Source organism: Lonchura striata, chromosome 1 (genome assembly GCF_046129695.1).
Source record: "Lonchura striata isolate bLonStr1 chromosome 1, bLonStr1.mat, whole genome shotgun sequence".
Taxonomy (NCBI): Eukaryota; Metazoa; Chordata; class Aves; order Passeriformes; family Estrildidae; genus Lonchura; species Lonchura striata.
Window position 1 is genome coordinate 61,470,261 of NC_134603.1, and position 27,287 is coordinate 61,497,547.

The 27,287-nt window shown below is 38.7% G+C and overlaps 1 protein-coding gene across 1 annotated transcript in view; it reads right to left on the reverse strand.

Moving 5' to 3' along the window:
* Nucleotides 1-27,287, reverse strand: part of TMEFF1 (transmembrane protein with EGF like and two follistatin like domains 1) — a 117,536-nt gene that overhangs the window by 14,868 nt on the left and 75,381 nt on the right. The window contains exons 3-5 of the mRNA XM_021528716.3: nucleotides 27,088-27,217; nucleotides 21,645-21,671; nucleotides 10,454-10,550 (exon numbers count right to left, since the gene is read on the reverse strand). Coding sequence (XP_021384391.3) covers nucleotides 10,454-10,550; nucleotides 21,645-21,671; nucleotides 27,088-27,217 — 254 coding nt within the window. The remainder of the gene's footprint in view (nucleotides 1-10,453; nucleotides 10,551-21,644; nucleotides 21,672-27,087; nucleotides 27,218-27,287) is intronic.

The window sequence follows — 27,287 nt, forward strand, 5'->3', positions numbered from 1 at the left end:
TTACATATGTGAATGGCACAGGAAAACTTTGCAACTTTCCATGCCTCACACCCCCTGATTATTTTAATCAATATTCTGCTTTCTAACTGAACTTCTATTTTTGAAAGAAAGTTTCTGTGTATGTTTCACAATGCTCTGCAAGTTCATCTCCACCTTTGGGATGGGGAAAATAAAGAGTGTGGCTGCAGAATGAGGGGGAAGACAAGGTGGGCACCATGTCCAGTTCTCAGTCAAGCTCCTCCTGATGTCCTGACTGTGAGAAAGCCACTCTGCAACTTCTGAGAAGGTGGCAGTGGGCACAAGGACCTCTCCTTGGCAGACAGCTCGACAGGGGGCACATGGTCTGACTGCCAGGAGTAACTATTAGCTTCATCTTGATGTGACTTAGTTTTGTAAGTCACAGGAGAGGGAAAAATGTCCAAGCAACCAACTTACCAGGCTATGTTCTTTCCCACTGTTGCAGATAAAATTAAACTATTAAGGAGATGAATGTATGCCTCAAGCTGGTAACAACTCTGCAGCAGAACCAAATTCCATGCTGCAGAAACACTGAAGACTGCTAGCATACTTTCCTCTCTTCCTCTTTTTTCCATGAGAACCTTTTGTTGCTTAATTTAAATATTCTAATTTTGCAGGTAATTTTCCATGCCTGTGCACTTCAGATTGTTGCTAGACAGAAAATCTCTAGTGCAAACAGGGTTTTAAGTGCACCTACTGACAGTGAAAAACTGCCCCAGTAATGAGTCTCTACACATCTTAGGGACCTACTTCCAAGTACTAATGAAGCCTCTAAATATCAATATGATGAACGTATTATAATATTTCTTACTAGAAATGGTAATGGTTGTAAACCTTAGAACCAGGATGGAAATACTGTTTTGTTTACCTACTCCCACATGATGTTAAAACTAATCAGGGGTTTATTAGGGTTTACTACATACAAATAAAAGGCTCATGGCTCAGCAGTCATGCATATTTATTGGCACAAACTAGCAGAGTGCTGGTCCTCATTTGTATGACACTGGTTGTGTGCAGACAGATACCTTTGCTCTCCCTTAAATCTGCCTGTAGTCACCATCTGATGCCTGTAGCACCATGATTATGGTTGGGTTTTGTCATTCCTGGTGACAAATAAGCTGAGTTTTGAATATATCTTTTTTTCTTCATGGTAACATTACAGACTAGAGTTGGAACTGCGTGAAAATTGCTTATGTTTCCATTATTTGCTGTATTTAGATTTACCATCAATTATTAAATGCTTACTTTCTCAGAATTGTCAGATGCTTGTTTTAGGGGTGCTTATGAATTCCTGATGTTCTGGTCAACAGTCTCAGTCTTATCTCTAGCCATCTCATCAATGTACAGAAATTTCACATGTTGGCCCCCTTCACATGTAACTGATTATCTGCCTGGTGCCATTAGCTACTTCTTTGCCTACGACCATGATGCCAAGTGGTACTTCCAGCCTTCCCCTGGCCAGTTAGTCCCTGGTCACTTGGCAGAGCTGTCTGACATGTAAAAGCAGGTGGTTTAAGCACACTGTGGCATAATGAACAGTTGAACTGGACTGATGCACTTTGAAAAAAATTGAAACTCTTATTCCAACGTAAACCTCTGAAGCCTTTCAGAGGGCTGAAAGAGGATGAGTTAAGGAGAGGACATGGCTTGGGTGCAATGGTCTGAAGGGAAAAGGGCCTCCACAGATGCAGTAGGGTGGCAGAGAGGGAGCCAGGAGCACATGTTAGAAACCAGCACTCATCAAAGAGCCTGTATAGAGTGTAGTGAATTTGTCCTTGCTCATAGACAGTTTCCACTAGATCAAAAATACTGTGGGACTGTGGGAAGTGCCAAAGCGTGAGATGAGAGCAGTGACATATGGGGAGTACTGCTCCTGACAGAAAACATGAAAAGAATGTTGTTTTTAACTGCTTAGTGTTTGTGAAGGAAGGTAAAACCATGGGAGAGCAAGTTGCTGCTCTGATGTTTCACATCAAACACTTTGAAACTGGAGCCTGAGTCCCTGTGAGCGGATGGGACCACCACAGACTGAAACAGAAGAGCAGCTCAGGAAAGTGTTGGAAGATTTGCCAACAAACCCACTGTGAAATACTGAAAATATGTTATATCCTGACGTCAGAGAGCTACAGAGGGCAGATAATAGCTCGGTACTGAGATGACAGGAAATCCAACTGCTTGGTGGAAGCAAGTTTCCCACCACTAGCCAGTTTGGGAGCCAAAGCCAAGAAGGAGTCAAAGCTCCACCAAGCAGAGTCCACAGGTATGACCCATACCACAGACCAAACAAGAAGCACACGAAGTATGTGAGAAGACACAGCAGACAGTGAGAATGAGCTAAAAGTGGTATCTTAAAGGGCAAAAATCTTATCAGAGGCCTTTGCAAGCAGGAGAACCTGTAAGAGGCACCAAGAACTGTTTTCCTTCAGAGCTAAGACTGAAACTGAACACAAAATTTCAGTCCCATATGGCAATCTGTTTCCTGAAGTCTCTGTCCTGCTGGGGACAGAACACAGAGAGAGCATAAGGACAATGCAGAGAACTGCTCACAGAAGCAGGGCAGGAAAAACTTGACATCATGAAGGGGGAGCAGAGACACATAGGAGAAGCACAAGAGGGGCACCCAGGAAGAGAGTGAACCTTAAATGTAAAATCCAGAAGAAAAGAGTTAGTCATTTAAGGTAAAGTCACTTAACAGAACTGTGTATTAAGGGCATCTTGAATGTGCTTCTTGCTTCATACGAGGAAGAAGTGAATGAGTGCTTCAAATTTTTGCTGGAAAAGCTTGTTGTAAAAGACAAACTGGAGTAAAAGAAGTGAGAACCCTACAAACATTTTCTTCACTATAACTTTCCAATTGGTTTTAACCAAAAGAATCTAAACAGTTAATGCTCCAAATTGATGTCTTGCTGGCGGAGGCTCCTGCTTAAGGTCCTCAACAGATCATTCTTTTAGCCCAGGAAAGTCAACAGCATATATTCAGAATTTTTCCTGAGGTACTAGGGTATACAGAAAAAGTATCTGAATTTTGTCACCTGTCATCAGAGAGCTGATGCATTATCATTCATTAACACCATTAGTTAAACAGAAAAGCATTTGAATTTCAAGAAAGTACAAAGTGATATAATTAAACCAAGCAGATTTTTTGTGTGGTTTTTAATAAGCAAGAAATGAGGATGTACAACTCATTTTTTTAGGGGCTACTAGGTATAACAAAATAAACGTGCTTAGTAAAATGAAGTGACAAGCTCAGGCTGTAAGAGCACTTGCTGCTATTAGTATATTAATTAGATCCCCAGAGATTAGAACACATTTTAAAGCTACCTTTGTTATCATGCTTCAAGGTGTACGTGGTCTGTTGGAAGTTCTGTGTGCTTAAAAACCCTGGTAGGTTCAAAGAAAAGAGAGGGGGGAAAAAAGGAAAGGAAAAGCATGACTGACTTGTGGAGCAGGCTTGGCTGCTGGGAGAGACTGGCATTCCCAACCAACGGATCAGGCTGCTGCATTTATGCCCACCTGGGTGTTTCTCACAGATGTATTTTTCTGGCCTGGCTTCGCAGGGAGTGCTGCTTGCTATCCCTCCCCAGTAGCTGACAAGAGTGAGCATTCTCAGGTACTCACCAATTCATTGGTACATCTGCTTACAAATGTAAAATGGAAACACTAGAGTAAAACAAAGTGTGTGAAATGCACACAGATGGATAAGGGTAAGCTTGATGGAATAAATTTAGGTGAATTGAAATAGCAGGGGTGCTGAAATTGCAGTTAAGAATATAACCATGCCAAATGAAGGATTACCTTTCATTTGATGCTTCTTCCCTTGTGTGTAGTTCTTCCCTGATGAAACCTGAACTAAGAAAATCTGGATTTCAAAGTGATTTTTCTACCTCTTTGACTAGAGTTGAATCTTCATCAGGTTTTTGGTGTGTTTATAAAAATCCCTTTATAGCACAAGAGAAGTAAAATTCAATTCTACAAAGCTTCTTTGTGCCTGGCTTTAGCACTCTGTCTTTACTTCTGCCCAGCAATCCAGAACACCCTTTGAATACCATAAGCTTCACCTATTTTCCACACATCCCTTTTCCTACATTCTCCTTTTTCATGGCATGGCTCTCTCTGACCACTGAAGAAATAGTCTTTACTGCAGTGAGCTTCTCAGAGCATACATGGTGAACTGATGTTTGCTCTCTCAAAAGCAGCCTAACCCTCCCTCCCCCCTCACATAATAGGAACCTTCAAAGACCTGGCAGACACTGCTGCAAAGATCACTAAAAATATACATTAAAAAAACAGACATGGATTATTACCCATCTAGGATCTATTCAATTTCTTAATAACCAATATAGTGAAAAGACCATTATGCTATTCCTATCATATCAGAATATCTTGCATCAATATTTTCATAATTCATAATCCTACAACACAGTCTTTAATCCCTTGTTTAGGTTGATTTTCTCTATTGTCTGAATGGTTTGTTTTGTGCACAAATACTTAGGATTTTTTTTCTTCTGTTGGATCAGAAAGCTGTGTGTTGCATTTACACAGGATTTAGATACCCTTTCTTATGAATACTTACATACAATGTCATACCCTAAAATGTTAATTAAAAGAAAAGAAAGATAAATGAGTGAAAAGGTGGTCAAAAGAGGAAGGTAAAAACTTGCATGCCAGGCTTCAAACAGTCCAAATCTTTCCCTGGAGGACAAATTATATAGACAAGGCAGAGACTAGGACTTTATAATATCCACATTGGCATTTTCTAACTGTTAATACTGAGAGTTCTGAAATTCTGGTTTGGCCTTTGTAAAAACAGACACTATGCAAATTATAGGCCAGTTGAATTTATATATTGCTGAGGTACCTTTGCTTTGCAAAGTAAATCTCATAAAATGTTAATCTCAAAAGGTCTACTTGGGGATCAGCTGTCAATCTTTCTTGAAAATCTACATTATAAGTCAAAACATATCTTTGACAGCATAGTACACTTATTAAAAAAAAAAAGACTGAATGTGCCAGAATCCAATTTCCATATTTTTTCTGTTAAAAAAACAACATAGGTAAAACTGAGAACATGATAAATTTGAATTTTTACAGTGAGGCTATTTTTAAGTTAATGACTTCTTTATCAAAGACAAAAAAAACCAAAAACAAAACAAACCAAAAGCAAAACCAAAAACAACAACAAAAAAAAAACCAACAAAACAACTCAAGTGGGGCCTTCACAAGATGGAGAAACCTCCAGAGGTCTGAAGATGACAGGATATCAGTCGCACTGCTGCAGGACAGATTGTGGGTGGACCAGCAGGGAAGCAGCTCTGCAGAAAAGGACCTGAGGTCCAGGGGGAGCAGCAGGCTGGGGGCCTGCATCACAGGAGGGTCACCAGCAGAGCAAGGGAAGTGGCTCTTGTCCTACATTCAGCACTCATGATGTCCCATGTGAAACACTCTGTCCTGTTTTGGGAGTCCCCAGTAACAGTAAATACTCTGAGAAACTGGAGAGGCTGTGATGGGCAAAGGGATGGAGTGGGGGCTGCTGTGAGGAATGGCTGGGGGCTCTGCACCTCTTCAGCCTGGAGAAGAGAAGGCTAAGGAGGTGACTGCTGTCACCAACAACCCAAGAGGGGTTATCGAGAAGGTGAGAGTGAGGCTCTTCTGAGAGGTACATGAAGAGGAGTGAAAGACAACAGGTGCAAGTTGCAAGGAATGAAACTGTGACTGAACATGAGGAAATTATTCCAAAGTGAGAAAAGTTCAGCCCTTGAACAGATAGACCCAGCTGTGAAATCTTTCTTCATGGAGATGGTTGGAGCTCCTGGAGAAGTCCTTGAGCTCACACGAATGACTTATCCCTGGTTGCAGTGCAGGGAAGGAGCCCAGACCCTCTAGGGATCCAATCTTTTGATTGTGTACTGATATAATAATCTGGTTATCACACAAACAGTCAGTAGAACTGAAAACCCACTGTGTGCTAAGAAAAAGTCAGGTGCAAACCATGTGTGTTTGTGATCTGGCTTACAGAATTTAGCCCATCAGCTCTAGATGGCCACAAGCTTTGTGCTGCCCCCTCTGTGTCCACTTCTTAACATGACTGCATATCTAATTCAAAATTCCAACAGAAAACACAGTCACATGCATACTACCTATGTTTATGAGCTTCTTGCCACTTTCTCCCACAAGAGTGTAAGTCTACCAACCTCTTGTGGACACACGTCTTTTTTTTTATTTGTCTTTTCAATAAACAGGAAGAAACTTTTGGCAGAGAGACATTTGACAGTCAGAGGAGAAAGGCAGACACTGACTGAATGATGTCAGGAAGCAGCATTTCTCATGATATATATAACCTGCTTCAGTTTTGTCACTAGATGGAAAGTCCCACCCAACCCATGTGAATCCTTTTCTTTGCATTTTGTTACCTCAGACCTATAGAAAATCCCTGTTCAGGCAAATGACATGCTATGTGTTTATGCAATTTCAGACCAGTGCATCCACAAGTGATTGTCTATGCCCTTGAAAAGACTGACCACAAACTAGCAACTCTTTGAAATACTTACAAGTTGTATGAAAAAAAGAAAAAAAAATATAAAGAAATATATTTCTGTGATGCTTCCTCAACCTGATTACTTTCAGAGTTTAGATAAAGAATTAATGTACTGATTTGCATAAAGCTGAATACAAATTTTCCAAGTGTTCTGTTTATGACAACCCTCTCCTCAGACTTTATTTCTGTGTCTTGACCTAGAATCTACATTGAAATTTTTTATTGAGGCAGTGGAAATTATAAAGTTGTTTATACTTTTGCATTCAGTTTACTATGCATTGTTATCACTTTTGGTTTAGACAGAAAATGTTTCTTTGAAGTAAAAAAAAAATGAAGATACAAATCGAAAATCCCATATAAAGCCTGATTTCTTCAAACTACGTGAGATCTAGTGCAATAAAAGCATATGTACCATTTTTGATCAAGAGATAGCCATAATGCTTTAACACCAAGCATGAAAACTAAGAATCTGTAACTTTTTCAAAGGGGAAAATACAATTTAAGAGCAACAAAAAATGAACATCACTAATTTGTAATATGGCATGTATCTCAGTTCTACAATTCTTCTTTAAAGTTGCTATTAAAATGCACCAAGATTCGGTAATTACACAGATTCATGAATTAATTTAGGCTTAAGAGATGTGTGGAGATTATCTAGTCCCAGCCCCTGCTTGAAGTTGGTCCCAAGGCTGTGTCTGATCAAGTTCAGATCATCTCCACCACCATACATGGTGCTGGAGTGTCCAGCCACCCTCAGGGTAGAAACATTTTCCATTATGACAACACAAAATTTACCATGCTTTGACCTGTGTCTATTGCCCCCCACGATATCACTGTGCACCTCTGAGAAGAAAGGACCTGCTTAGATAACTCTAAGGACCTTCAAGTTCAACCTTAAAAAATCAAGAAGCAACAAATGGTCTTACTTCTGCTTCTCTGTTGTAAGGATCCGCCTACAGTTTTCACTGAAAGTGTCAGGTGCTACCACTTTTTGCATAGGATCTCAAAGTTTTCCAGACCCAAAAGACAAACCATATTCTGCAGGGAATAAAATCATCTTTAGCAGGATTTTTCCACTATTGTGAGAAAATTTGCCTATTCTGCTCCCTAGGCTATTGAGGCTGGCCTCTTGGCAGATCCTGGGATTCCTCATTAATCCCAGCTCATTTTCCTCAAACGAACTCAACATGCGGTGGCATGTGTGGCACCTTTCCCACCAATTCACTAAACATTTTACCCATAAATTAATTTTCTTATTGATAAATGAGGAGTAGAGATACTCTTTCACTTCTCAAGAGCAGTCAGAGCAGAAGGAGCTGGTCTTTGTAAAGTCTCAGATTGCACAGCTTGGAAAAGAAGTTGAAAAAATTCCTAACTGTGCATTTACTGTTTGTATCATAAATATGGCTTGAGATGATCTACTTAACATTAGGGGACAGTTCAGCTAATTCATTTAGTTACCATAATGGAGCAAAATTTTCTTTGAATGCCCAGTTATCACCTGGATCACTCTATTAAGTGTCTTAACATCACAAGCTGCAAGCAAAGGCTGTCCAGGCCTAATAAACCTACATAAATGGAACTAAATGTACTTTTTCTTTGTGGTTCAGTAAATATTAGCACACTATTCAAAAAAGTTACAGTGGACATTCTTATGTCTTAAAAAGGAAAATCAAACCAGAATATTTTTACAAAATTAGGGAATTCTGTGATTTGCTAGAATTAGGGTGATAGTCTTTGTAATCTAGTGAAATTTGAATGAAATGATAATTCTGACTAGCAGTTATGAGAGATATTTGTGTTGCCATTTACTTTGTATGTCATGATATAATTTTATGATGTCAAAACCCATACTGAAACACAGCAGTAAAGAGAATAAGAATTAGATGTTAAAAGCAGTTATAAGGGGTGCTCTACTAAAGTTTCCCAAGAGAAGATTTTAATCCCATTTTGTTTCTGCCAGGTAAATAACTGTTTTAATTTTATGAAAACGTATGCCAATTCCTATATTCTACTTTAGCAAGTTTTTGAGTTGTTATGTGACTTGTCAAAACCAACATTGTGAAGGCAATCTGTGTTAACAGACCCTGATTTACCTATGGCTAAACAGTGAATATCAATGAAGTCTATTTTAATGGTTAAAGGCACTGGGAAAAATTAAATTATATTAAATTCCTGTATATAATTGAAAAATATTATCCAATAAATTGCAAATAACCTACCTATATAGGAATATTTTCTAACTTTTGAGCATTTTCTACAAAAAAGGCCTTGTTTCCACTTATATTTTTAATGAGGACTAATTAAAGAAATCTTAGAGGCAAAAGAGCACTCTCTGCCTGTTGTCAAGAAGCAGGAACTGGTTTCATTTTATATGAGTAGGATGTAGATAATAAATTTACTCCCCTCAGCTTTATCTGAATTTTCTTACAGTTACTATATACCTGCAGGAATTCCAGCTCTACTAGTGCAGAAAGACTAAGCAAGCTTTTACAGAAGTTGAATGCTTCAGGATTTATTTTCCCAAGCCAAAAGCACATTTCAGTGCATATAGCAAACATATATATATATATAAAATCTATGCCATCTTTCCAGTCATAAATGAAGCAGACCAAGGCAATATTTCAAAAGAATATTAGTATTACAAAAAACAGCTCTAGTTCATCTGTCTATCTCCTGGAAAGAGCAAGCTGGCTTTAGTACTATGGCATTTGATGAAATGTGAAGTATGATGTTAGAATTCATGAGCATTAGTACCATTTTGCTTTCCCTTGTATTCTACAATTTAATCTTGAATGTACATCTTGAATGTTAGTGCTAAGCTGCTTTACTGTCTGAGATGTCTTCATGCTGGTATCCTGTAATAAAACCTCGTGCAATTAAAGACATATTTCAACATTAAATGGATTCCAGCTGGAAGACAAGAAAAGGGAGAGTGATGTTTTCTCTGATTAGTGATGTTCAGGCACTGTTATTCTGAGATGCTGTTCCCTCTGTGGATACAAAAATGTACCATTTGCAAGTCTTTCAAACACCTTCATGCACTGTGTCTGCAGCCACAACCCCAGTACCTGCCACCAGCCCAGATCCCAATAAACCTTATTCCATCCTGGTGGCCACTGCCAGGACAAAGGCTGTTGCAAAACAAAACCCCATCAGCAGACAGGACTTCTTTTAATTCCCTAAAACCCCCTTAAAGCCTCATGGAGCTGTCTGAAGAAGACCTTTCCTTCATGATATCTCTGCCCTTTCTGAGAGCCATGCAGAGCCTGGACAGCTGGGGTGTAATACAACCAAGTACCTCGGTCAGGTAAATGTGGTGCATCTGTTTCTGCATTATGAATTGTCTTTAAAAGCTTCTTGTTTCTTGATCATTTGTTTTGAAATTTAATTGACAATAATTGATATTTTTCATTAATTTTCCCCTGTGTGCATCTAGGAAATCAAATGCTACAGTGAGTTTGGAAGATCTGACTAGCTCAAGTCTCCAGTTCAACTTCACCTTTAGGTCCTACATTAGCACGGATGGAAATAACTGCATGTAACACTTTATAAACATGGAGAACATAGAGAAAAAAAAATCTCAGGGTTGAATAATCAGTATTTATTTTGCATTCCTGTTTGTTTTTTGAGTTGTTTTGTTGGCAGGATAAAACAAATCAAGGCTCTTTGTTTGAAAAATATTAGCTAAAGATTTTCCAGTACAACTCTCTGTTGTTTTCTCCCACTAATTTTCAACTGCAGATGGTTTGTTCTTTACAGACACATATCAAACACATTATTACTGGATGGCACTAAAGCTTCAGTTAGTAAGAACAAACATAGTCAAGCAGACAATTGTGTACCTTTAGCATTTTTCCCCTTTTGTTCAGTGATATTGTTAGGGAAAACATTACATACCCGACATTCTCTGCATCTTCATCACACTCAGCTCTGTATTTGCAAACTCCACATTTTGAGTGCTTTCTCTGAACTTCTGTCCCAGATCCTTCATACTCTGAAAAAAACCCAGTAACAGAAAGCATGACTTTCAAATTAAGCTCTGGTTTTGCTTACCTAAATCCATTTGCTTTCAGGAATACTGTCAACATAAAGCTGTCGTATACTGAAGCTATTAACCTTAATAGTGCTCCCTTTTTGAAAGTCAGTCAAATGGAGGTTGATAGAACTGTACCAGTGATAGAAAAGCATCCCTGAAAACATTAATGCTTCATTGATTGGCTCTTCCTTTATTCTTATTTCAGTCATTTTTATTTATTCCCACTTCACCAGGCACATAACTGGCATTGACATGTATCGCAGTCACATTTAGTTTTAATTGCCACTGATAATGTATAAACCCTGTTCCTTTAGATGTCCTTGAATATTAGGTATTGGGGATGTAAATACTATTTTCTGTGACAGTCTTTAATTACAGATATCCTTATGCAAGGTTACTGCTTGCATTTTTTCTCCTTTTGGATTCCTGACTATGACATTAGACTGTGTTCATGTCACATATGCTGTGGTGTATTTTCCAGACTACTTTGTTTAGTTCCATAGGAATAAAAGAAAAAAGTTGTCCTAACAAGAATCTGGTAGAAATGCTATGTATCCTAAAAAGTAAAATCACTATCAAATATTCTGATCCTAAAAACATCTACAATAATTTTACTGTTGACATGGATATCAAAAGTCTTCACCACATAAAAGAGAAATAAATTATACTCTTACTGTTTCACTACCATTAGCCACTCCTATTTTTGATTTTTAACGAAGTGATTGATGAAGGAGATCAAGGTACTTGAAAGGAAGGAAAAGAACCACAGAAATCTGCAGAGGGAGTCGAGATCCACTTAAAGTATCACAGTGTCGTGGTGGTACACAGCTGACTGCACCAGGCTGCCAGATGGACAGAGATCAAAGTGATCCCATTCCTTTCCTCATAGCAGCTTTGTGTGCTGTGGCAACAGTAAATCAAACACCACCAATGAAACAGCTGAATTTACATTCTTTAAATACAAACAGGAAAAAGAAATCCACAACAGCTCTTCCTAATTTCCCTGAATCTTGGCTGCAGGGAATCTCTCCCTCCCACCTGTGGGGCTGTGTTTCCATGAAGAATAGTGCAGGTGAACCTGCAAGCTAACTGCCTTCTGTCTAAAGCATGCTGTGCATTTTCCAGAAATTAATACTTATCAAACAAAATTCCTGCTGTAAAAATTCTATCACCACTCTTATCAAGTTGCAGTAGAGGTCATCTGCTTTTATCTTTACAAATGCACATCTTATTTGATTTCCCCTTCTTTCCAGATGCCACATTCCTATGCCTATATTTGGCATTTTAAAGTGTCCTTTAGTGTCAGATTTCACTTTTCCATGCTAATAAAAATGATCCGCTACGGTTTGAATAAGTTAAACAAATGGCACTGCTTTCGTTCATGGTATTTCCACTTCATTTTCTGTTCTTAGGACCCTTGATGCCCTTTGTCAGCAAGTTGACACCTTCTGGAGGTATGGGTACAAGAGCTGGACATATTGTTCCAGAAAAGTTGTCATCAAAGACAAATACCATTTGTGACATTCTTCACTTTAAATATCCAACAGTCATATTACTTTTTGACCATTTTTCTGCACTGACAATCATATTTACTTTATTATCCACTTTATTCCCCAATGAATACTTTTCAGGGTCAACAGTCTGTAGGAGAGATGTTTTCCTGACATCAAGGAAAAATTACCTAGGTCCTGGACTTGCTACAGATAACTGTCCTCAGACATTAAAATCCTGCTTGCTTATGCATCCTGTTAGCTCAGTGACCTGTTCTCTGTCATCCACACCAAATCAGTGCTGACTGATTTGCTCCCAGGTCTCCAATTGAAGGGGTCATGAGGCCAAGAACAGTCTCTAGAAACACTCATTTTCTACCTACTCCTTAACATTAATGAGCTATTGATTTGCAGTATTTTTTCACATTAGATGTATACTGTGTGGATGGTGTGCTTTCTAGTTGCTTAGACTGGTATGAGATTAAAGATCACATTTGACTGAGAAAGGTTATGGCTCTGTGGTGGTCCTCTTAAATAAAATGTTCTGTTGTACAAATGCCTTTCTTGGAAAAATCAGTTTAAAAAATGGTAATTTTCTCTAGAAAGGTTTTCCATGATCTCAAAGTGACTGTAGTATTTTTAGTATTAGTATTTTTTCCCTTGCTTAATTTTGTACTCAGTTAATTTTTCCACCTTCTATTTCACTGCAGTGCTTCTCACAGGTGCCAATGAGAGGTTGCTGCCCCCCAGTCATCACATTTATCTTTTCTGAAAAAATATATATATTATTTATCATTATTCTACTAAAAAAAAAAAAAATCATCAACAGCCTAGAGAACTCTTTACCGCCCATTTTTAAAGCTTTCAAGTGCAAACCTGGCAAACCTGCTGATTACAAAATACTTCTTTAACATATGGTGCTTAATATCCTTCTATGGTACCACTAGCATGCAAAACATTTCATCATACCCCATTTATATTATCTGACTTGACTACAAATGCAAACAGAGCACTTTACTGAGCACTTTTACTGCACTATTAGCATTTCAATTTTGCAATGGAGCAAAAGAAGGTAGCATACACACAAGCACATGCAGCATAAATACCCTTCCTCTTCAACTCAAGTTATGCTCCCTGTGAATGTCCCAACACCTTTTTATTTTCAGAATCATAACCCAAAACTACTTGTTCATTGTTTCTTTGTATTATCTAATGTAAAATTCTCTCTCTCCTTTCTCCCATCCCCCCTTCCTAAAATTGCTTTCTCTACCTTTTAAAATTACGTCTGTTTTTTAAAAATTGCAACTATTGTTTTTTCTTGATTAGAACTTGCTGGATCTCATGTGTACCAGTCACCTAGCACTAAAAGTATTAGACACTGCATATACTATAGACTGATGTCCTATTGTGGTTTAGGAGTGATACTCCCCATTCAGTGTCCCAGCAAGAACCTCCAAATCATGTGCTACTCTCTGGCTCTGCTCTCCCCTCCCCTTTGTCCCTGTGGTAAATTGGAGGCACAAAAGCTAAAACTCACGGGTTGAGGCAAGAACAATTTACTGGAGACAGCAATGAGATAAGAAAACAAACAGTAACAGCAACAATATTAATAACAAAAGTGCACACAGAATAGACAGCTATTCACATGCTTAAAAGCTCACTGCAGCACCCATGGCTGTAGCTATGCTGCCCCTACCAGAAAAGAGCCATTCTTTCAGAAAAAAAACTCCCCTTCCCCTGCCCCCAGCAATGATGCAAGGTGGTGTAGAATAACTTCTGAGTCCTGGCCATGCCACCTCCTGGCTAATGCAAAAATGAATGTTGTTCTGGCTGGAACAGGTCTTTCAAGTCCTTCCACTAACACAGAGTAGATGAATATTGTTTTTCAACCTGAATTGGTAGCAGACCTATAGACCTATATCCTGTTAAAATATATAAACCCATTAATATTCAACAGCATGTTTCTTTGGTGCAAACATCTTCAAATGTTGCCTCTCCCTTCTTCATTCTCCCCCACATTTGATTGTTCCTACGTAGGTTGTAGGCATTGATTTTAATATTCCAATCAATTGGATCTTCCCAGCAGGTTTCAGTAATAAAAATTAGGTCAAAATATGCTCCCAAATGAACAATTCAGTCTCCTCTTGTTTATTATGCAAGCTTCTAATATTGGTGTATAGATGACTACAGAATTTCTTATTCTTGGTTTTGTGGGTATCTTGATTAATTCTGTTCTTAGCATATTAATTTGATGTTGAGTGAAAGCTCATTTCCCCTTTCTTTTCAGCTTCCTTACATGTTTCAGGGCAGCACCTCATTAATGCCGTGTCCTTCCAAAGAAACAAGGCACAAAGATAGGATCAGTGACTCCCAGTTGTCTCTCTGAGCTGTGCTCCCTAACACTTCTCCTCGAGTCATTATTCCACTGCAGAAGATGGTCAGCTATATCTTAGGAGCTGTAGGGTAGGATCCTGCCAGTGGACAACAGCTCTAGAGGAATTGGGCAGCAGTAAATTGCTTCCCTCAGCAACTCATTTGTGTGTTCCTACATTGGCAGTGTGGCTGGGTTTCTGCTGAGGGCTTTCAATCAAGCTTAAAGCAAAAGCATCCATCTGTGTCAAGGTGAAGTTTTGTCTGCCCTAAGGCATAGCTTGGAAAGGGAGCTATGCTGTATATTTGTATTTATCACTGTTCCCGGTGAAGTGGAGGGGGGGCAGCTGGAACCCCTTAGTAGCCATGTATAGATAGAATTCCCTGATAGAGTGTCCAGGAAAGCCCCTCTTGAAAACTAATTCTTAACTGGTTTGGGATCGTAATGATATTTACTGTGTCATACGGGATCAACTAATCTCAAAAAGATTTCTGACTGTGATTACCTCAGTATGGCTAGCACTGGAAATTCCTCTCAAAATACCACAGTCCACAGGACTCCACATTAAGGACTGCAATTCACTCCAGAACTTAGTGACTTATCCTACATGCCATTAACTTTTAGGGCAATTTTAATGATGCACTTAGTTAAAAAGGAGATTGTTCCCATAATTTGAAACAAAGCTGCAAACTTTCTCTTTTTGTCTGTAAGTATATATTTAAAGCAAGTGCAACACTACCCTGAGCTCTCCCAAAGTTTTGGCAAGTTATGTCTTGAATTCGCTTGACCACGCTGCTGGATCATATGCAAAAGCAGTATTTGGCAGTGTGGAAGGTCCTGCTCTCTTATCCAACAATGCAGCTGGCTTAGAATCAAAGCCCAGCTTTGTCCAGCAGAGATCTATACATGGCTGAGAGATCCTTTCCATGTGCAGTGTGGACCACACACTGCTGCTTCAAGAGCGCTTCAGTAAAGGCACCAGCCTTTGGAATTGGATTTTGCAAGAGCAGGCATTACAGGCTTAACAGGAGGATGCCAGGTCTACTTATGACTGCGGTGCCTGGAGGAGGGGAGTTTGAAGATTGGTTCCCTAATCACAATCCAGCCAAGGTGATTGGCTTGCCCAATGTTTATGACAATGAAAACGTGTCACTTAATAAGCAAAGGACGTGTGTGCACCATTAGATTCCCTCATGAGGTGTTAGGGATTTAACATGCCTGAGATCTGGAACTTCTGCTTTGCTTCTGTGCATGTGACACCGTGGATAATGGCAGGAAAAGCTGGCATATTGCAAGACTGGGTCAGCTTTCACACTGCAGAAACCTCCAGTTACTGGAGGTAACTCAAGTACCCATTCACTCCAGTGTCCCGCTTCAAATGCAGCTAACTCCTTTTTCTCCAAAAGAAGACTCAACAGCTTCAGAGTACGGATGATGGAAAATAAGCATGGTTAGATAATGGTAGAAAACAAAGGACAAGAAAGGCACCAGATACCAAGGGAGGTATCTCACAATGTCATGAACACACTGGACACCTTTTCTGCAGGCCCACTGCAGGGTATGACAAATCTGTCCTCATTTGCTACATATCCTGTGCAAGAAAGAAAAGGCGTCTGTCTTTATGTGCCTCTGGCTCCAGCATCCTTCCAAGAATACTCCAGCATCCCTGAAAAACCTGCTTAGAATAAGTCTCCACCAAGAGAATACCTGAACATTTAGGGCCTCTGCCTCTGCCTTCATGAACCTTTGCTGTAAAAACAGCAATTCTTTCTTGTTTTATTTCAGTGTTAATTTTACCTACATAGAATATGATCTTGACAGCAATAAATAGGGCTATTTGAAGCTGAAGTGGTATTCAATGACAGTGATGGAATCCACATCTTAAATCTTTTTAAAGCACGCATCATTTTAGGAATAGCAAAAAGACGTGATGCTACCTCCTAACCAGGGTGCTAATTACGATTAAGTTTCTGCGAGTCGTATTGAAATACATTAAAACAAATCAGTAGCACGATTACAAATTAAAATAGAAAATATTCGAGGCTCTAAATTGTGTGTGTTTTTTCCACCCTGACTGTGTGACAATTACTGGATAAGTGTTGTCCCCAGTGAGGGGAAGGAACAGATGGCAGCCTGCTAAAAAGCACATACTGTATATCAATTTATTAATTACTAAATGCAATCTGCTAGACGTTCATCACAAGATACTTCAGCTATTAAATTTCAGAGGGATTAGAAATTCAAAAGAAATTATTTTAATAATAATTAACGTAGCTATATGTATTGCAAGCATGTTATTTCCTTAGCTTAAAAGCCTGAAATGATTGGGTGCCATCTGTCTAACTACCATTACAACTTTTTTAATATCAAAAAGGCATTTTGCTCAGGTACACATACAAATACTGAATAAAATGAATTAAAAATTAATGTTATGGGCATAGTAGGGCACTTAGAAATCTCACCATTGTTGGCTGATTACTAGAGCAGAGAACCTGCCTCTTCTAGGGCAGTGATTTGTTTCTGAGGCTGGCTTGAAAAGCCTTTACCATTTGTTAGATCTTTCATGGTGTATGCAACAAATGCTGATGGTTTTAAACACATTCTTGCAAAGGCCTTACTATATCACAAAGTCAACATCACAGATGTGAACTGGCAATCTACTTTTTTCTGCCCCAATCTACATGTTGTGGAAATACATCCAGCAGGCCAAATAGTGCTGAAATTTACAACTGGCAGAGATGAACACAAATCTGAGCCTGTACCTTGTCCTTCTCCAGTTCTGCCTTGAAGTCTAACAAAATATTGAGGAAACAAAGGGCCTAATTTTATGACTGTATTCTTCAGAACAGGGAAACTGCAGAATTATTCATATGAGCATATAGAGAGAAGACCACACTTTAGGTGCAAATTTAAAGGATCCCACCATCTTCAGCCATGACCCTAGCCAGGCAACTCTTTAAAGTCTGAGTAGAACCCTTTAAAGCCTCTCCAATATTGCCTTCTGTAGGGCAATGGTAGAGTATTGAGAATTTTGAAAATTCTCTCATTTCTGAATTGACAATCATATATTCTTCTTAGAAATGGGTCACGATACCCATTGCCACAAGTGACCAACTGCTTGGTTTCAAAACTACAATTTTTATTACACTAATGAAGTTCCAGACTTCTGAAATTAGAAAAATGGGTCATTTTATTACAACTCAATGCTAACAGAGCATAGAAAATTGAAATAGCTCATTCAGAATGTCAGAGGGCAACTAGACAATTGTCTCATCCTTAAAAATTATATTACTTGATCTCATGCAGGCATACTGAAAAAATTCTTCCACTCTTAATTGTTTTCCTAAAATCTAATCTTTTCCTAAATCAAATTATTTTACTAAAATCTATTTTGTAACAGTAAAGATTATTTGTGGAGAACCTCAACCATAAGTTCTGTGGTCTTTAGGTGTTTTTTCTTGTAGCACGTGATAACTACTAAGGCAAGATATTTTCTGAAACAATCTTTGACAAAAAAAATATTTTGTGAATTTTTCTCTTGTTTCTAAATCTACTTTTCTTTTTTCTTCTTTTTTTAACATATAAATGAATGCATTATCATCATACTATTTGAGAGTAGGAGGGAGAATATGCACGAAGTCAAGTTCAGAATCATCAATGAGATTGTTCTGCAATGAAATGCAGAAAATGAAAAAGAACAGTGGGAATCAGTAGCACAAATCTCAGCTAAACATGAGGCCAACAGCTAATTTCAGCCGTGGAGACTGCCTCAGGCAGAGCTGTAGCAGCTGAAGAGCACAACTCGGATGCTTTCCCAGTACTTTATTTCAAAGTTAAAAATCCAGCAACAGTGCATCTGCACAGCACTTGCAATGCCTCCTGAATGCACACAAGCAGCTGTGCTCATCCACTCCGTGTGTGCAAGCATCACTGGTGCATACACAATCACACTAATTGCATGTTTGAGAAACACAGCAAGCACTGATTCTGTGATTAACACAGATCCTAGGAAGAAAAATCACATCTCTAAGCTAGCATGTTTGCTTGCTGGGTGGTTCTCTCTCACTCATTTTTGCATTTTTCCACTTCCACTGAAGTTTCCTCATGCTTCTGAGCAGCAGCTGTACCTAACCCATAGGGCACAGAGTCTCCCCAGGAAATTTGGTTCCCATTTGAGCACCCTTATCCAAGAGTATGAGATTAAACATTCTGGCATGGGTGGTTATTATATCTCAGTATATCCTGACTTTCCAAAAGAAAAGGAGGAGGAAGGTTGGGCCAGGATGCAGTTCTGCAGCAGACAGTCTCATAGCTGAAATAACCAGAGAGGAAGAAGTGTGGAGGGCACCACTGAACACCACTACCCTGCAGGTCACCCTCTGCCTGGGTCCCTATTCTTCCTTCGTGTTTGGATTCTGAACAATGCATCTCCATCCTCAATAGGTCCAACAGTTTTCTAGAAGTCTGATTTTCTCTCTGAATTCCCTTAACTTGTAGCAAGACTTTTCAGGTTTTAATGTTTTCATGTAACACTTCAACAGCTACTTGAATTATGAAAAAAACCCCAATTCTAGTTACAAAAAAATCCTTGAATTTTCAACCAGGGCAGAGTTCAATAACCAAAGCAGCAGTGGATTCCATTTTTTGAAGGACTGCTTTCAGACACAGAAAATGACTCAACATGTTGAAGACTAACCAACTGTCCCACAGAAGTATCACCCAATACTCAGTTTAGTGAGGAAGCTACACAGGGACAGGAATAATTCAATATATCTCAAATAGCTAAGATGTATTAAAAAAAGGAAGAAGAGCCAAACAGGATTTTCAATGTCTTGTTGTGCAAATTTCCTTTTACTTAACCTAAAATTAAGAACTAAATCCAACTGTTTTCATACTGAAGAGAAGAAAGAGCATTTCAATTGTCCCAAAGGCACTCAGAAGAAACTCTAATACATGAAGGCCTAATGTCACAAAACTGCTGGAGGACAGAGTGGGTACATTGTTTCTTCTGAATTCAATACCCAGGCAGTGCAGAAACTCACCTGGGGCCAAGGGAACCAGATTCAATTCTTTCTGCCTGAAGTGAACTGAATCTACATATTCCACCTCCCAAGACAATGCATCAACTACTTCTGCAAGGTATCGAGGGACCACCAAACCTCCTAAGCCGATGGCATTCTATTTTGCATAAATAATTCAAATGCACTGGCATGCTGAGCCCCAGCTAACAAAGCCTTTCCACAGCACGAATCCTTCCTCCCCAGCTCTTTGTCCCAGGCTCAATGAACATTTCAAGTGAGAACAAAAAGAACAGCAATGACAAAATAAAGCCCATGTGGGTCTCTCTTGCCCCTACAGGTGGATTTGGGCCCAGCCTCCTGCCCCAAATCAAGGAATGAGTATATTTGAAGGGACCTTTCACCTCTTCAGTGAGCAGCCAACAAAACAGCATGTTTTGGCCTAAGTTTTTCCAAACTGCTGTTAAAGCTACCCAAAGAATCCTGACATCTATCAGTCAGCTGCCAATCTCTTCCACATCAACATAGTAACATTTACAAGGGACTTTAACCAGGATTTTTGTATGCAGTTAGAAAATATGAAAAAAACCCAAACCCAACTAATCTCAATGGCATTCAAACTTTTCTAAAACTGTTCTAAAAATAAAAGTGAAACATGGACTGTTGGTCTCAGATTCAGTTAAAGAGAAAAACGGAAAGTTTCTAACCAGGCAGAAGCCTGACAAAGTGCTGAAAAGAATGTAAATAAGGTTCTTTATCTCTCTTGTTGTTCACATTGTTTATAGTTAAGTTCTACCACTGTGCGTCTCCGCACTGGGCATCAATGGTGTGAGTTGTTTTCACTTCAGGACCAATGGAATTGGTCTGGACAAAGCTCTCTATAAAGAACGATATATTTTGAAATAAATCAGAGTTTTACTCTCTCAGCCTTCTGAGTGGAGTCATCTCATTCCCGTCCTGCCTCAACAGCGTCAATGGACTAAATTCTGTCATCTGTCTCCTACAAGAACTGCATAGCAGTACCAAGGCCAGAAAGCTTGGCTTGCAGGGAGCAGTTGGAGTGAAATAACGGGCTGGCTAACAAAGGGGGAAGAAGAAGCAAACAGAGCTGGGGAAAGAGTGTAAAGCGTCAGAAAAGTCACCTGTGGAGGTAAGAAGAGGAAGTGTTTGGGAAGAAAATTGTTTCTTCAGACACTGTCCCAAAAGGAAACAAAGGTGAGAATGGCCCTGTGCTAGCAGCAGCCCAAGAATTTACTGATAGCAGTAAGGGGGAGAGAAATGCCAGTCTTCTTCAAGGTGAAGAGTGAGCTAGCTCCTGATTTTTGAAAAGTTAACTGTTACATTTAGCTACAGAGTGATGCCATAGATGGTTTTCCATAAAAACACATTTTCACGTAGTTATAGAAGATCTACAGTACTTCAAAACTCAGTCCAATCCATATGAAATGCAACACCTTCTTAACAATACCAAAGCCTAAAAGCAAAACAGTTTTTCTGTGTTTATATATATCTGTGTAACATATTTTTCATTCTATATGTATTATTGTTAGTAGTATCAAAGTTAGAAAAAGATTTTTTTTTTTTTTTTAAATCTTTGGAAGAAGATTAAGAGGTGTTGAAAGATTGGGACACTTCTACTGCTACCGGGGGTATTACATCTCCTCTTTGAATATACAGTTTTGAACAGAAAAATACTTTATTAAAATACTTCATATAAATAGATATCATAATGCAATTGTTGTATATTTTAGGCAACAAGCTCAACCAAGCATAAGGTAACAACTAGAAGTTTTAGACACTAGGGAAATAAATGGTAAGAAATTTATTGTGAATGGTAATTTTCTGGACAGAGATGCAGGTAAAATAGGGATTTAAATATTGCACTGCATTTCTGGTAACAAATGAATAATAATATAGGTCAAATCTGAGAGAATAAAATTGATGAAATGCACACTACAACCTATTCTTCTACCACTACTGTTCTAACATGGCCCAGTAACACTGCAACCTTAAAGATTATTTTAAATCCCATAATTTTCCCACAATTCATGTGGTATACAGTAGCCATGTAAATATATATATATATATATATATATATATGTATGTATAAAAGTGGCACACATTAGTTTGAAAGAGAGATCAAAATCAAAGATAAGTGGAGTTTGGTACTCACCTCCTTCTCCTGACCCAGAGCCATTATCTGAAAAAAAAAAAAAAAACAAACAGAGGGAGAGGGAAAAAAAAAAAAAAAAAGCAAGTGAAAATATTGCTCCAGGAGCAGATGTTTGTACAGGAACTTGTCATTGTAAAACATTACACAGATGTCACATTTCATGAGCCAGCTGTAAAAACAAATATTCCACATAAGGTCTGAAATCCTTTAATATGGTTTGTCCATACTCACTGTGCCCTAGTTTCACTCTTCCCTGTCAAGATATTACTCAAGGAACAGCATTATTCAATACTGAAAACAAATACCTTTCTTAGCCTCTTTTCAACTCTTAGAGATTAAAATTTGTTAAACGAAAAAGAGATGAAGAATACAAAGTCTAATGTTTGGAACATTTATTTTTCTTTACCCTCTAGCCCTGGGAGTGGTACTTCAAGGATTACTTCAACACATAAATCACCTGACTGCAGAAGTACCTCCAGAAGACAACTAGTCATCCAAGTAAGGTTAATTTAAGTCATCTAATGACAAAATTGCTTCTGTCAGTTGAGTCAATCACTTGGTATAAAGATGCTCTAATGACATTGTTATTTCACTGACATTTGACTGACTGGATTAGCATCTGGTGAGTGACAGCTTTCAACTGGATCCCATTTGCATTAGCAGTTCAAGTGTCAGCAGGACTTGAGCTTCTTCACCACCCCCAGCCAACTAATTCTACTTCAGAGCAATATGGATCTGTTTAGGGATTTTGCATGTGCATACTGCTGGGCAGCACTCTGCACAGGCTTCAGCTAGCACGGCAGTAAAGAAAGCCCTTAAACACATGAACTGAGTCACAGAACTTCCTGTGAGAATGAATGGCAACCACTGTCAGTGAATTGTTTCCCATTCCCATTAAATTAGCTCCTCTGGAAGCTGAGAGGAGAGCATGCACTCTGCTCATCCCACAATCTCATGCCTGCTTTGGTGATGGAGAAGGCAGTTGAATTTATCTGCTAAAAACTGAAAGAAGAAGGGGGACAGACAGAGAGAGGAATTTTACTTCCACACATGGAGGAAAAACTCTCTGTTTGCTCAGTTCCATTTCCTGCTTTTCTTTAAGGACATGTATTTCTAAGAATAATTCCTTCTAGTGCTTGGATGAAAGTGTGAAATTCCACGTTACTGGGTCACTTCACACATTAAAAATAATTTCCTGTCACATGGAGTATAAGGAATAGAGATTTGTTTTTCTTTTACCTTAATTTTCCTTTCTTTATTCCTATACCACTATTTGGTGTCTAACAGACTGAGCTTATGACTTTACAGAAATTAACACAAAAACCAGAAGGTTTTTTTTTTTCCATTGATAGTGACCCACTTTACTGACAAAGCAGGCAATCCCATATAAAATGTCCTTGTTGAGTCACTGGGAAATATGTTTTATGATGCAGTATTGCTTCATTAAGAATTTTGAAGGAGCATAATTTAGTTATATGAGTTAATATATAGGATTATTTGTGCTGTTGAAATCTTGTCATAAGCTGTTTTGAGGGAGAGGAAGCTGACATACAAATATGAGCAAGTTCACCATATGTGATGCATATGAAAGACAAAGGGCAAAATGTCTCAGAGAAGCTTGACTTTATCCATGTTTTTATTTCCAGCTCTCACTCTCTGCTTTCCCCTGAGGTGAGAAATGCTGCTCAGCCCCAGTGTGAGGGGCTCTGGCTAAATCCTGTGTGCATGGGGCAGGGCAGGTACCACACATGGAAAGCACCCTGTAAATCAAGGAGCTGATGTTCAGACCACCCGTCTCCATAGATAATTGGCTTGATATACATGAAGTCCACTTGGCAGGACATCACAGCAGCAGGAGAGATTCATTTCTACTTCTCTGGACTTTCAGCTCTCAAAAAGGATTAAAAGAAAAAAGTATCATCCTCTCTAATACTGTATAATTTTCAACCTTTCCCTGGGAGCTATGCTAGGACTCTTGTCTCCAGGGTAACCATGCTAAACTAAGCTGGTGTTCCTGCTTTTTTTGGTTTTCCCGGGCCTTGGCTAGATTTTCCCAGGCAGCTGCTAGTTATAAGAGTAGCATTTTTTTCGATCTTACTTGGACAAGCAGCCCTGCTCTTTCAGGCCTTTAATGAATTCAGAGTTTTCAAAAGTTGTTTTCATGCACCAAGATCAGTCAAGAAAGACACTCAAAGAAGTGAAGATGCTGGGCACAAGCAGCATTCCCCCAGCCACTGGTCAGCAATTAGAGGAAGAGTGACTGATGTCTATCTTTATTTAAGCCACCCTTTTCCAAATATGTGTCTTTTGCTTCAAGGTGTTCAAGGCCAGGCTGGATGGAGCTCTGACCTGGTCTAGTGGAAGGTATCTTCACCCAGGGCTGTGAGGTGGGAGCTGGATTATCTTTAAAGTCCCTTCCAAATGAAACCATTCCATAGTTCTATTAAAAATATGCTAATACAAAATATACAAGCTTCTGCTGTGAGCTGCTTTAATCCATAAGGAGTTTCTGGATAAAATACACAAAGAAGGACTTGGATGACACACAGCATCTGAATGCTGCAAGCACTCAGCTACAGTCAGAATCTCCTCTTTTGTTCTTTCTGAACAGGAGCCATTTCTGTACTGTGGGACTGCTTTTGTGCAGAGGCAGAAAAACTCCCCAAAACCAAAAATGTTTGCAGCCTCTCTCATTCAGGAGGGATGGCTTTTAACTCAAAGTGGCATGAAAATTGAACCGGTCTCTTACCTATTTAGGGCAATAGCTCCAAACTGCTAAGTACAAACAGGAGGGCAAATAGTCCACTGATGAATTTTAAGCAAGTGGACCTTTTCATAAGCCACTCCTAAGATAATAATTCCTGTCCTTGTTTCTAGATCTGCATATAGCTTTACTCTCCATTTTCCTTTTTTTTTTTTTTTGACTTAGAAATCCCAACATGAAACAAGGGACTGTGGCTTCCAAATGTATACAGTACACTAAGAAGCTGCAAGTCTAATCAAGTACTATATTATTCTGTAGTAATTTTCATACAATATAAATCTGGCACGAGTCAAAATAAATATTAAAATCTGTGTAGGCAGATCCAAAATTTCAGCCATGCATTCATTTCTCTAAACAACCATTTTTAATGTCAAAACTTGCATTTTGTTTATTTCTAAAGCATCAATAATTGACTCTTTTTTAAACATTGCTTATTTTAGAATCCTGAAACTCTGACAGCCTTCTGGCAAAGGAAATGAGAAAATATGCTGCAAATCACAAATGTCTGTAAAATTTTAATCAAAATATTACCTGCCAAGAAACAGAATAATGATTTAGTGACTAAATCACTCAGTGTAGCCTGTTCTAGTGCTGTAGCTACAGAAGGTATCAATCCCTAGGAAATGGGAAGTATTTTATTCTTGTATGAGATTCAAAAATCTGATATACTTTAAATATTAAACAGTTGTTCCAACACTAAGGAGGAACTTCATCCTATTGTCTTGGTGCATCCCAACTCTGATAGGAAACCAGTGAATCTGTACTTGTCTCCCAGTGATGCCCTAGAACAAAGCATTTTAATAGCAAATTCAAAGGTAACCAGTGAAAATTAATGGGGGTCTACAAAATATATTTTAATTTTATATATGAGTCTCCATTATGCGTGCAACAGATCAAGAGCACAAATACGTCGCTGTCTTGTCAGGGCATGGAGAGATTGTGGGTTATGGCTTTTATCATCCGATATTTTCATGCCACCTGAAGCACATCAGACACTCAGGGAGCAGCAGGTGCCATTCTAGTGGAGCTCTGCTGAGGCACTTAAAGTTGCAACAGTGTAGAGTGCAGTATGCAGCCTGAATCAGAACCTCTTATGCTGCATTTCCTGGCTTTTATGTAGGACTTAAAGAAAAGAAGAGGAAGGTTGCAAAAAAAAATTCCCATACTAGCTGAATAACGTAGTAATTAGCTGCCAGCAACCTGAGGCTGAGAAGAATTGATTTTTCATCTTGAAATTTCTCTTTCTTAGTAGAGTAGAATGCACATATAAACATTTTTTGTTGTTCCTAAAACATTATCCTAAGATTTTGTTTTAATGATAGAAAGAAACTTTCATGCTGTGTGTCCATTTCTTAAAATTAGTTGAGCGTAAAATTAAAAAATATTATTTAATTATGCATCGAACCTTCATGCTTCTCAGGCATTGTTATAGTAATATGTGAGTCCTCCAAAACTGGATTGATTTTTTTTTTTCCTATTTTTGCAGCATCTGGAGATAATTTACAGGGGGGAGATTGGGAAAGACAGTAGGTTCAGTCATCAGCCTGAGGGATGCTGGAATCAAGCTTCTGAGCTGGGCACAAAACATGGGCTTCCTTCAGTAGTAGGACCAACAACACAGATGGTTTTGGACCTTAGCAAACGTGAGCCAGACCTCAGAATAGGTCTGTGCTGCAGTCAAAGGCCTTAGAGCAGCTGGTGTGAAACATGCTGCATTTAAATGAGGTAATGGGACTGGCAGCAGTGAGAACTTGGACTAGGTACCCTGCACGTGCATTTCCCCTAATTTCCTGATAAGATTCTGCAGCTACCAGTGAGCTCCAGGCCTGATAGCTCTAAATTGTCATTGCAATTAACCAACATAAAGGTACTAAGGAGTGTGCATCTGACCCACGGTTATGCTTTTGGCTGCCATATGGATGTAACCTTGTTTAGATTAATCCGAACTTTTCTGTATCCAAAGATTGCAGTTGTTGACACTACTGAGTCATTTAATTTCATTCTAAGAAAGCCAGCCATGAGTCTGGTCTCACCAGCTTTGAATCCACAAAGAGGTTCAGAACTTCAACTGGTGGTTAAAGTTTCTATGTCTAAGAGTATGTTGTAAGATTCAAGACAAGGAAAACCTGTTCCATGTATCTGAAATATAGAAAAATCTATGCCTTAAGTATGTGGAAAGACAAAAAAGAAATCTGAGGTAGAATGATTTTGTAAGTTATGCATATCTTCAATGCAATGACCCGAAGTCAAAGATGATGCCTTGGGTACAGGTATGATCAGTGATGATCAGGATGATCAGTGTTATTTGTTGGATGCTACACTAATTCTGTATATCCTAAAAGTCCTAAAGAAATGGCTAATTTGGAATCTGCTCCAAATTTGTTAAAAGCCTTTTGATGGATATCAACACTCCTCTGTAAGCACCACAGAAGAATTCATAATCTATTTTCTCAAAGTATTTCAGCTTGTAATGTTTATTTATTAATCTGTTAGCATATCAGAAGATGTATCAGATTTCTTGCCTAGCAAAAGGTTCCATTCCTAAAGAGGACTTGGGCTTTCCACATTATTTCATTTTATAAAAAGCACAAAAATTTTAATTGCTGGAATTATGGGCAAAACTAAAGACCTAACCATAAAACATCATTCATTAATTACACAAAGTGGTGTTTTACATACCAGAATAACAAGGTCCTCTTGATACCATTGTTATCTCTTTCTGGTGCTTGCAAGCAGCTCTCCTGAGGAAGCATTCATTTTGGTAAGTGTCTCCATTTGACCCACAAACTGGAATATAGTTTGTGTGACACTGGAAAAGAAATTATAAAATAACCCAGTCATACAGAAATCAAGTGATTAATCTGAACTGCATATTAATA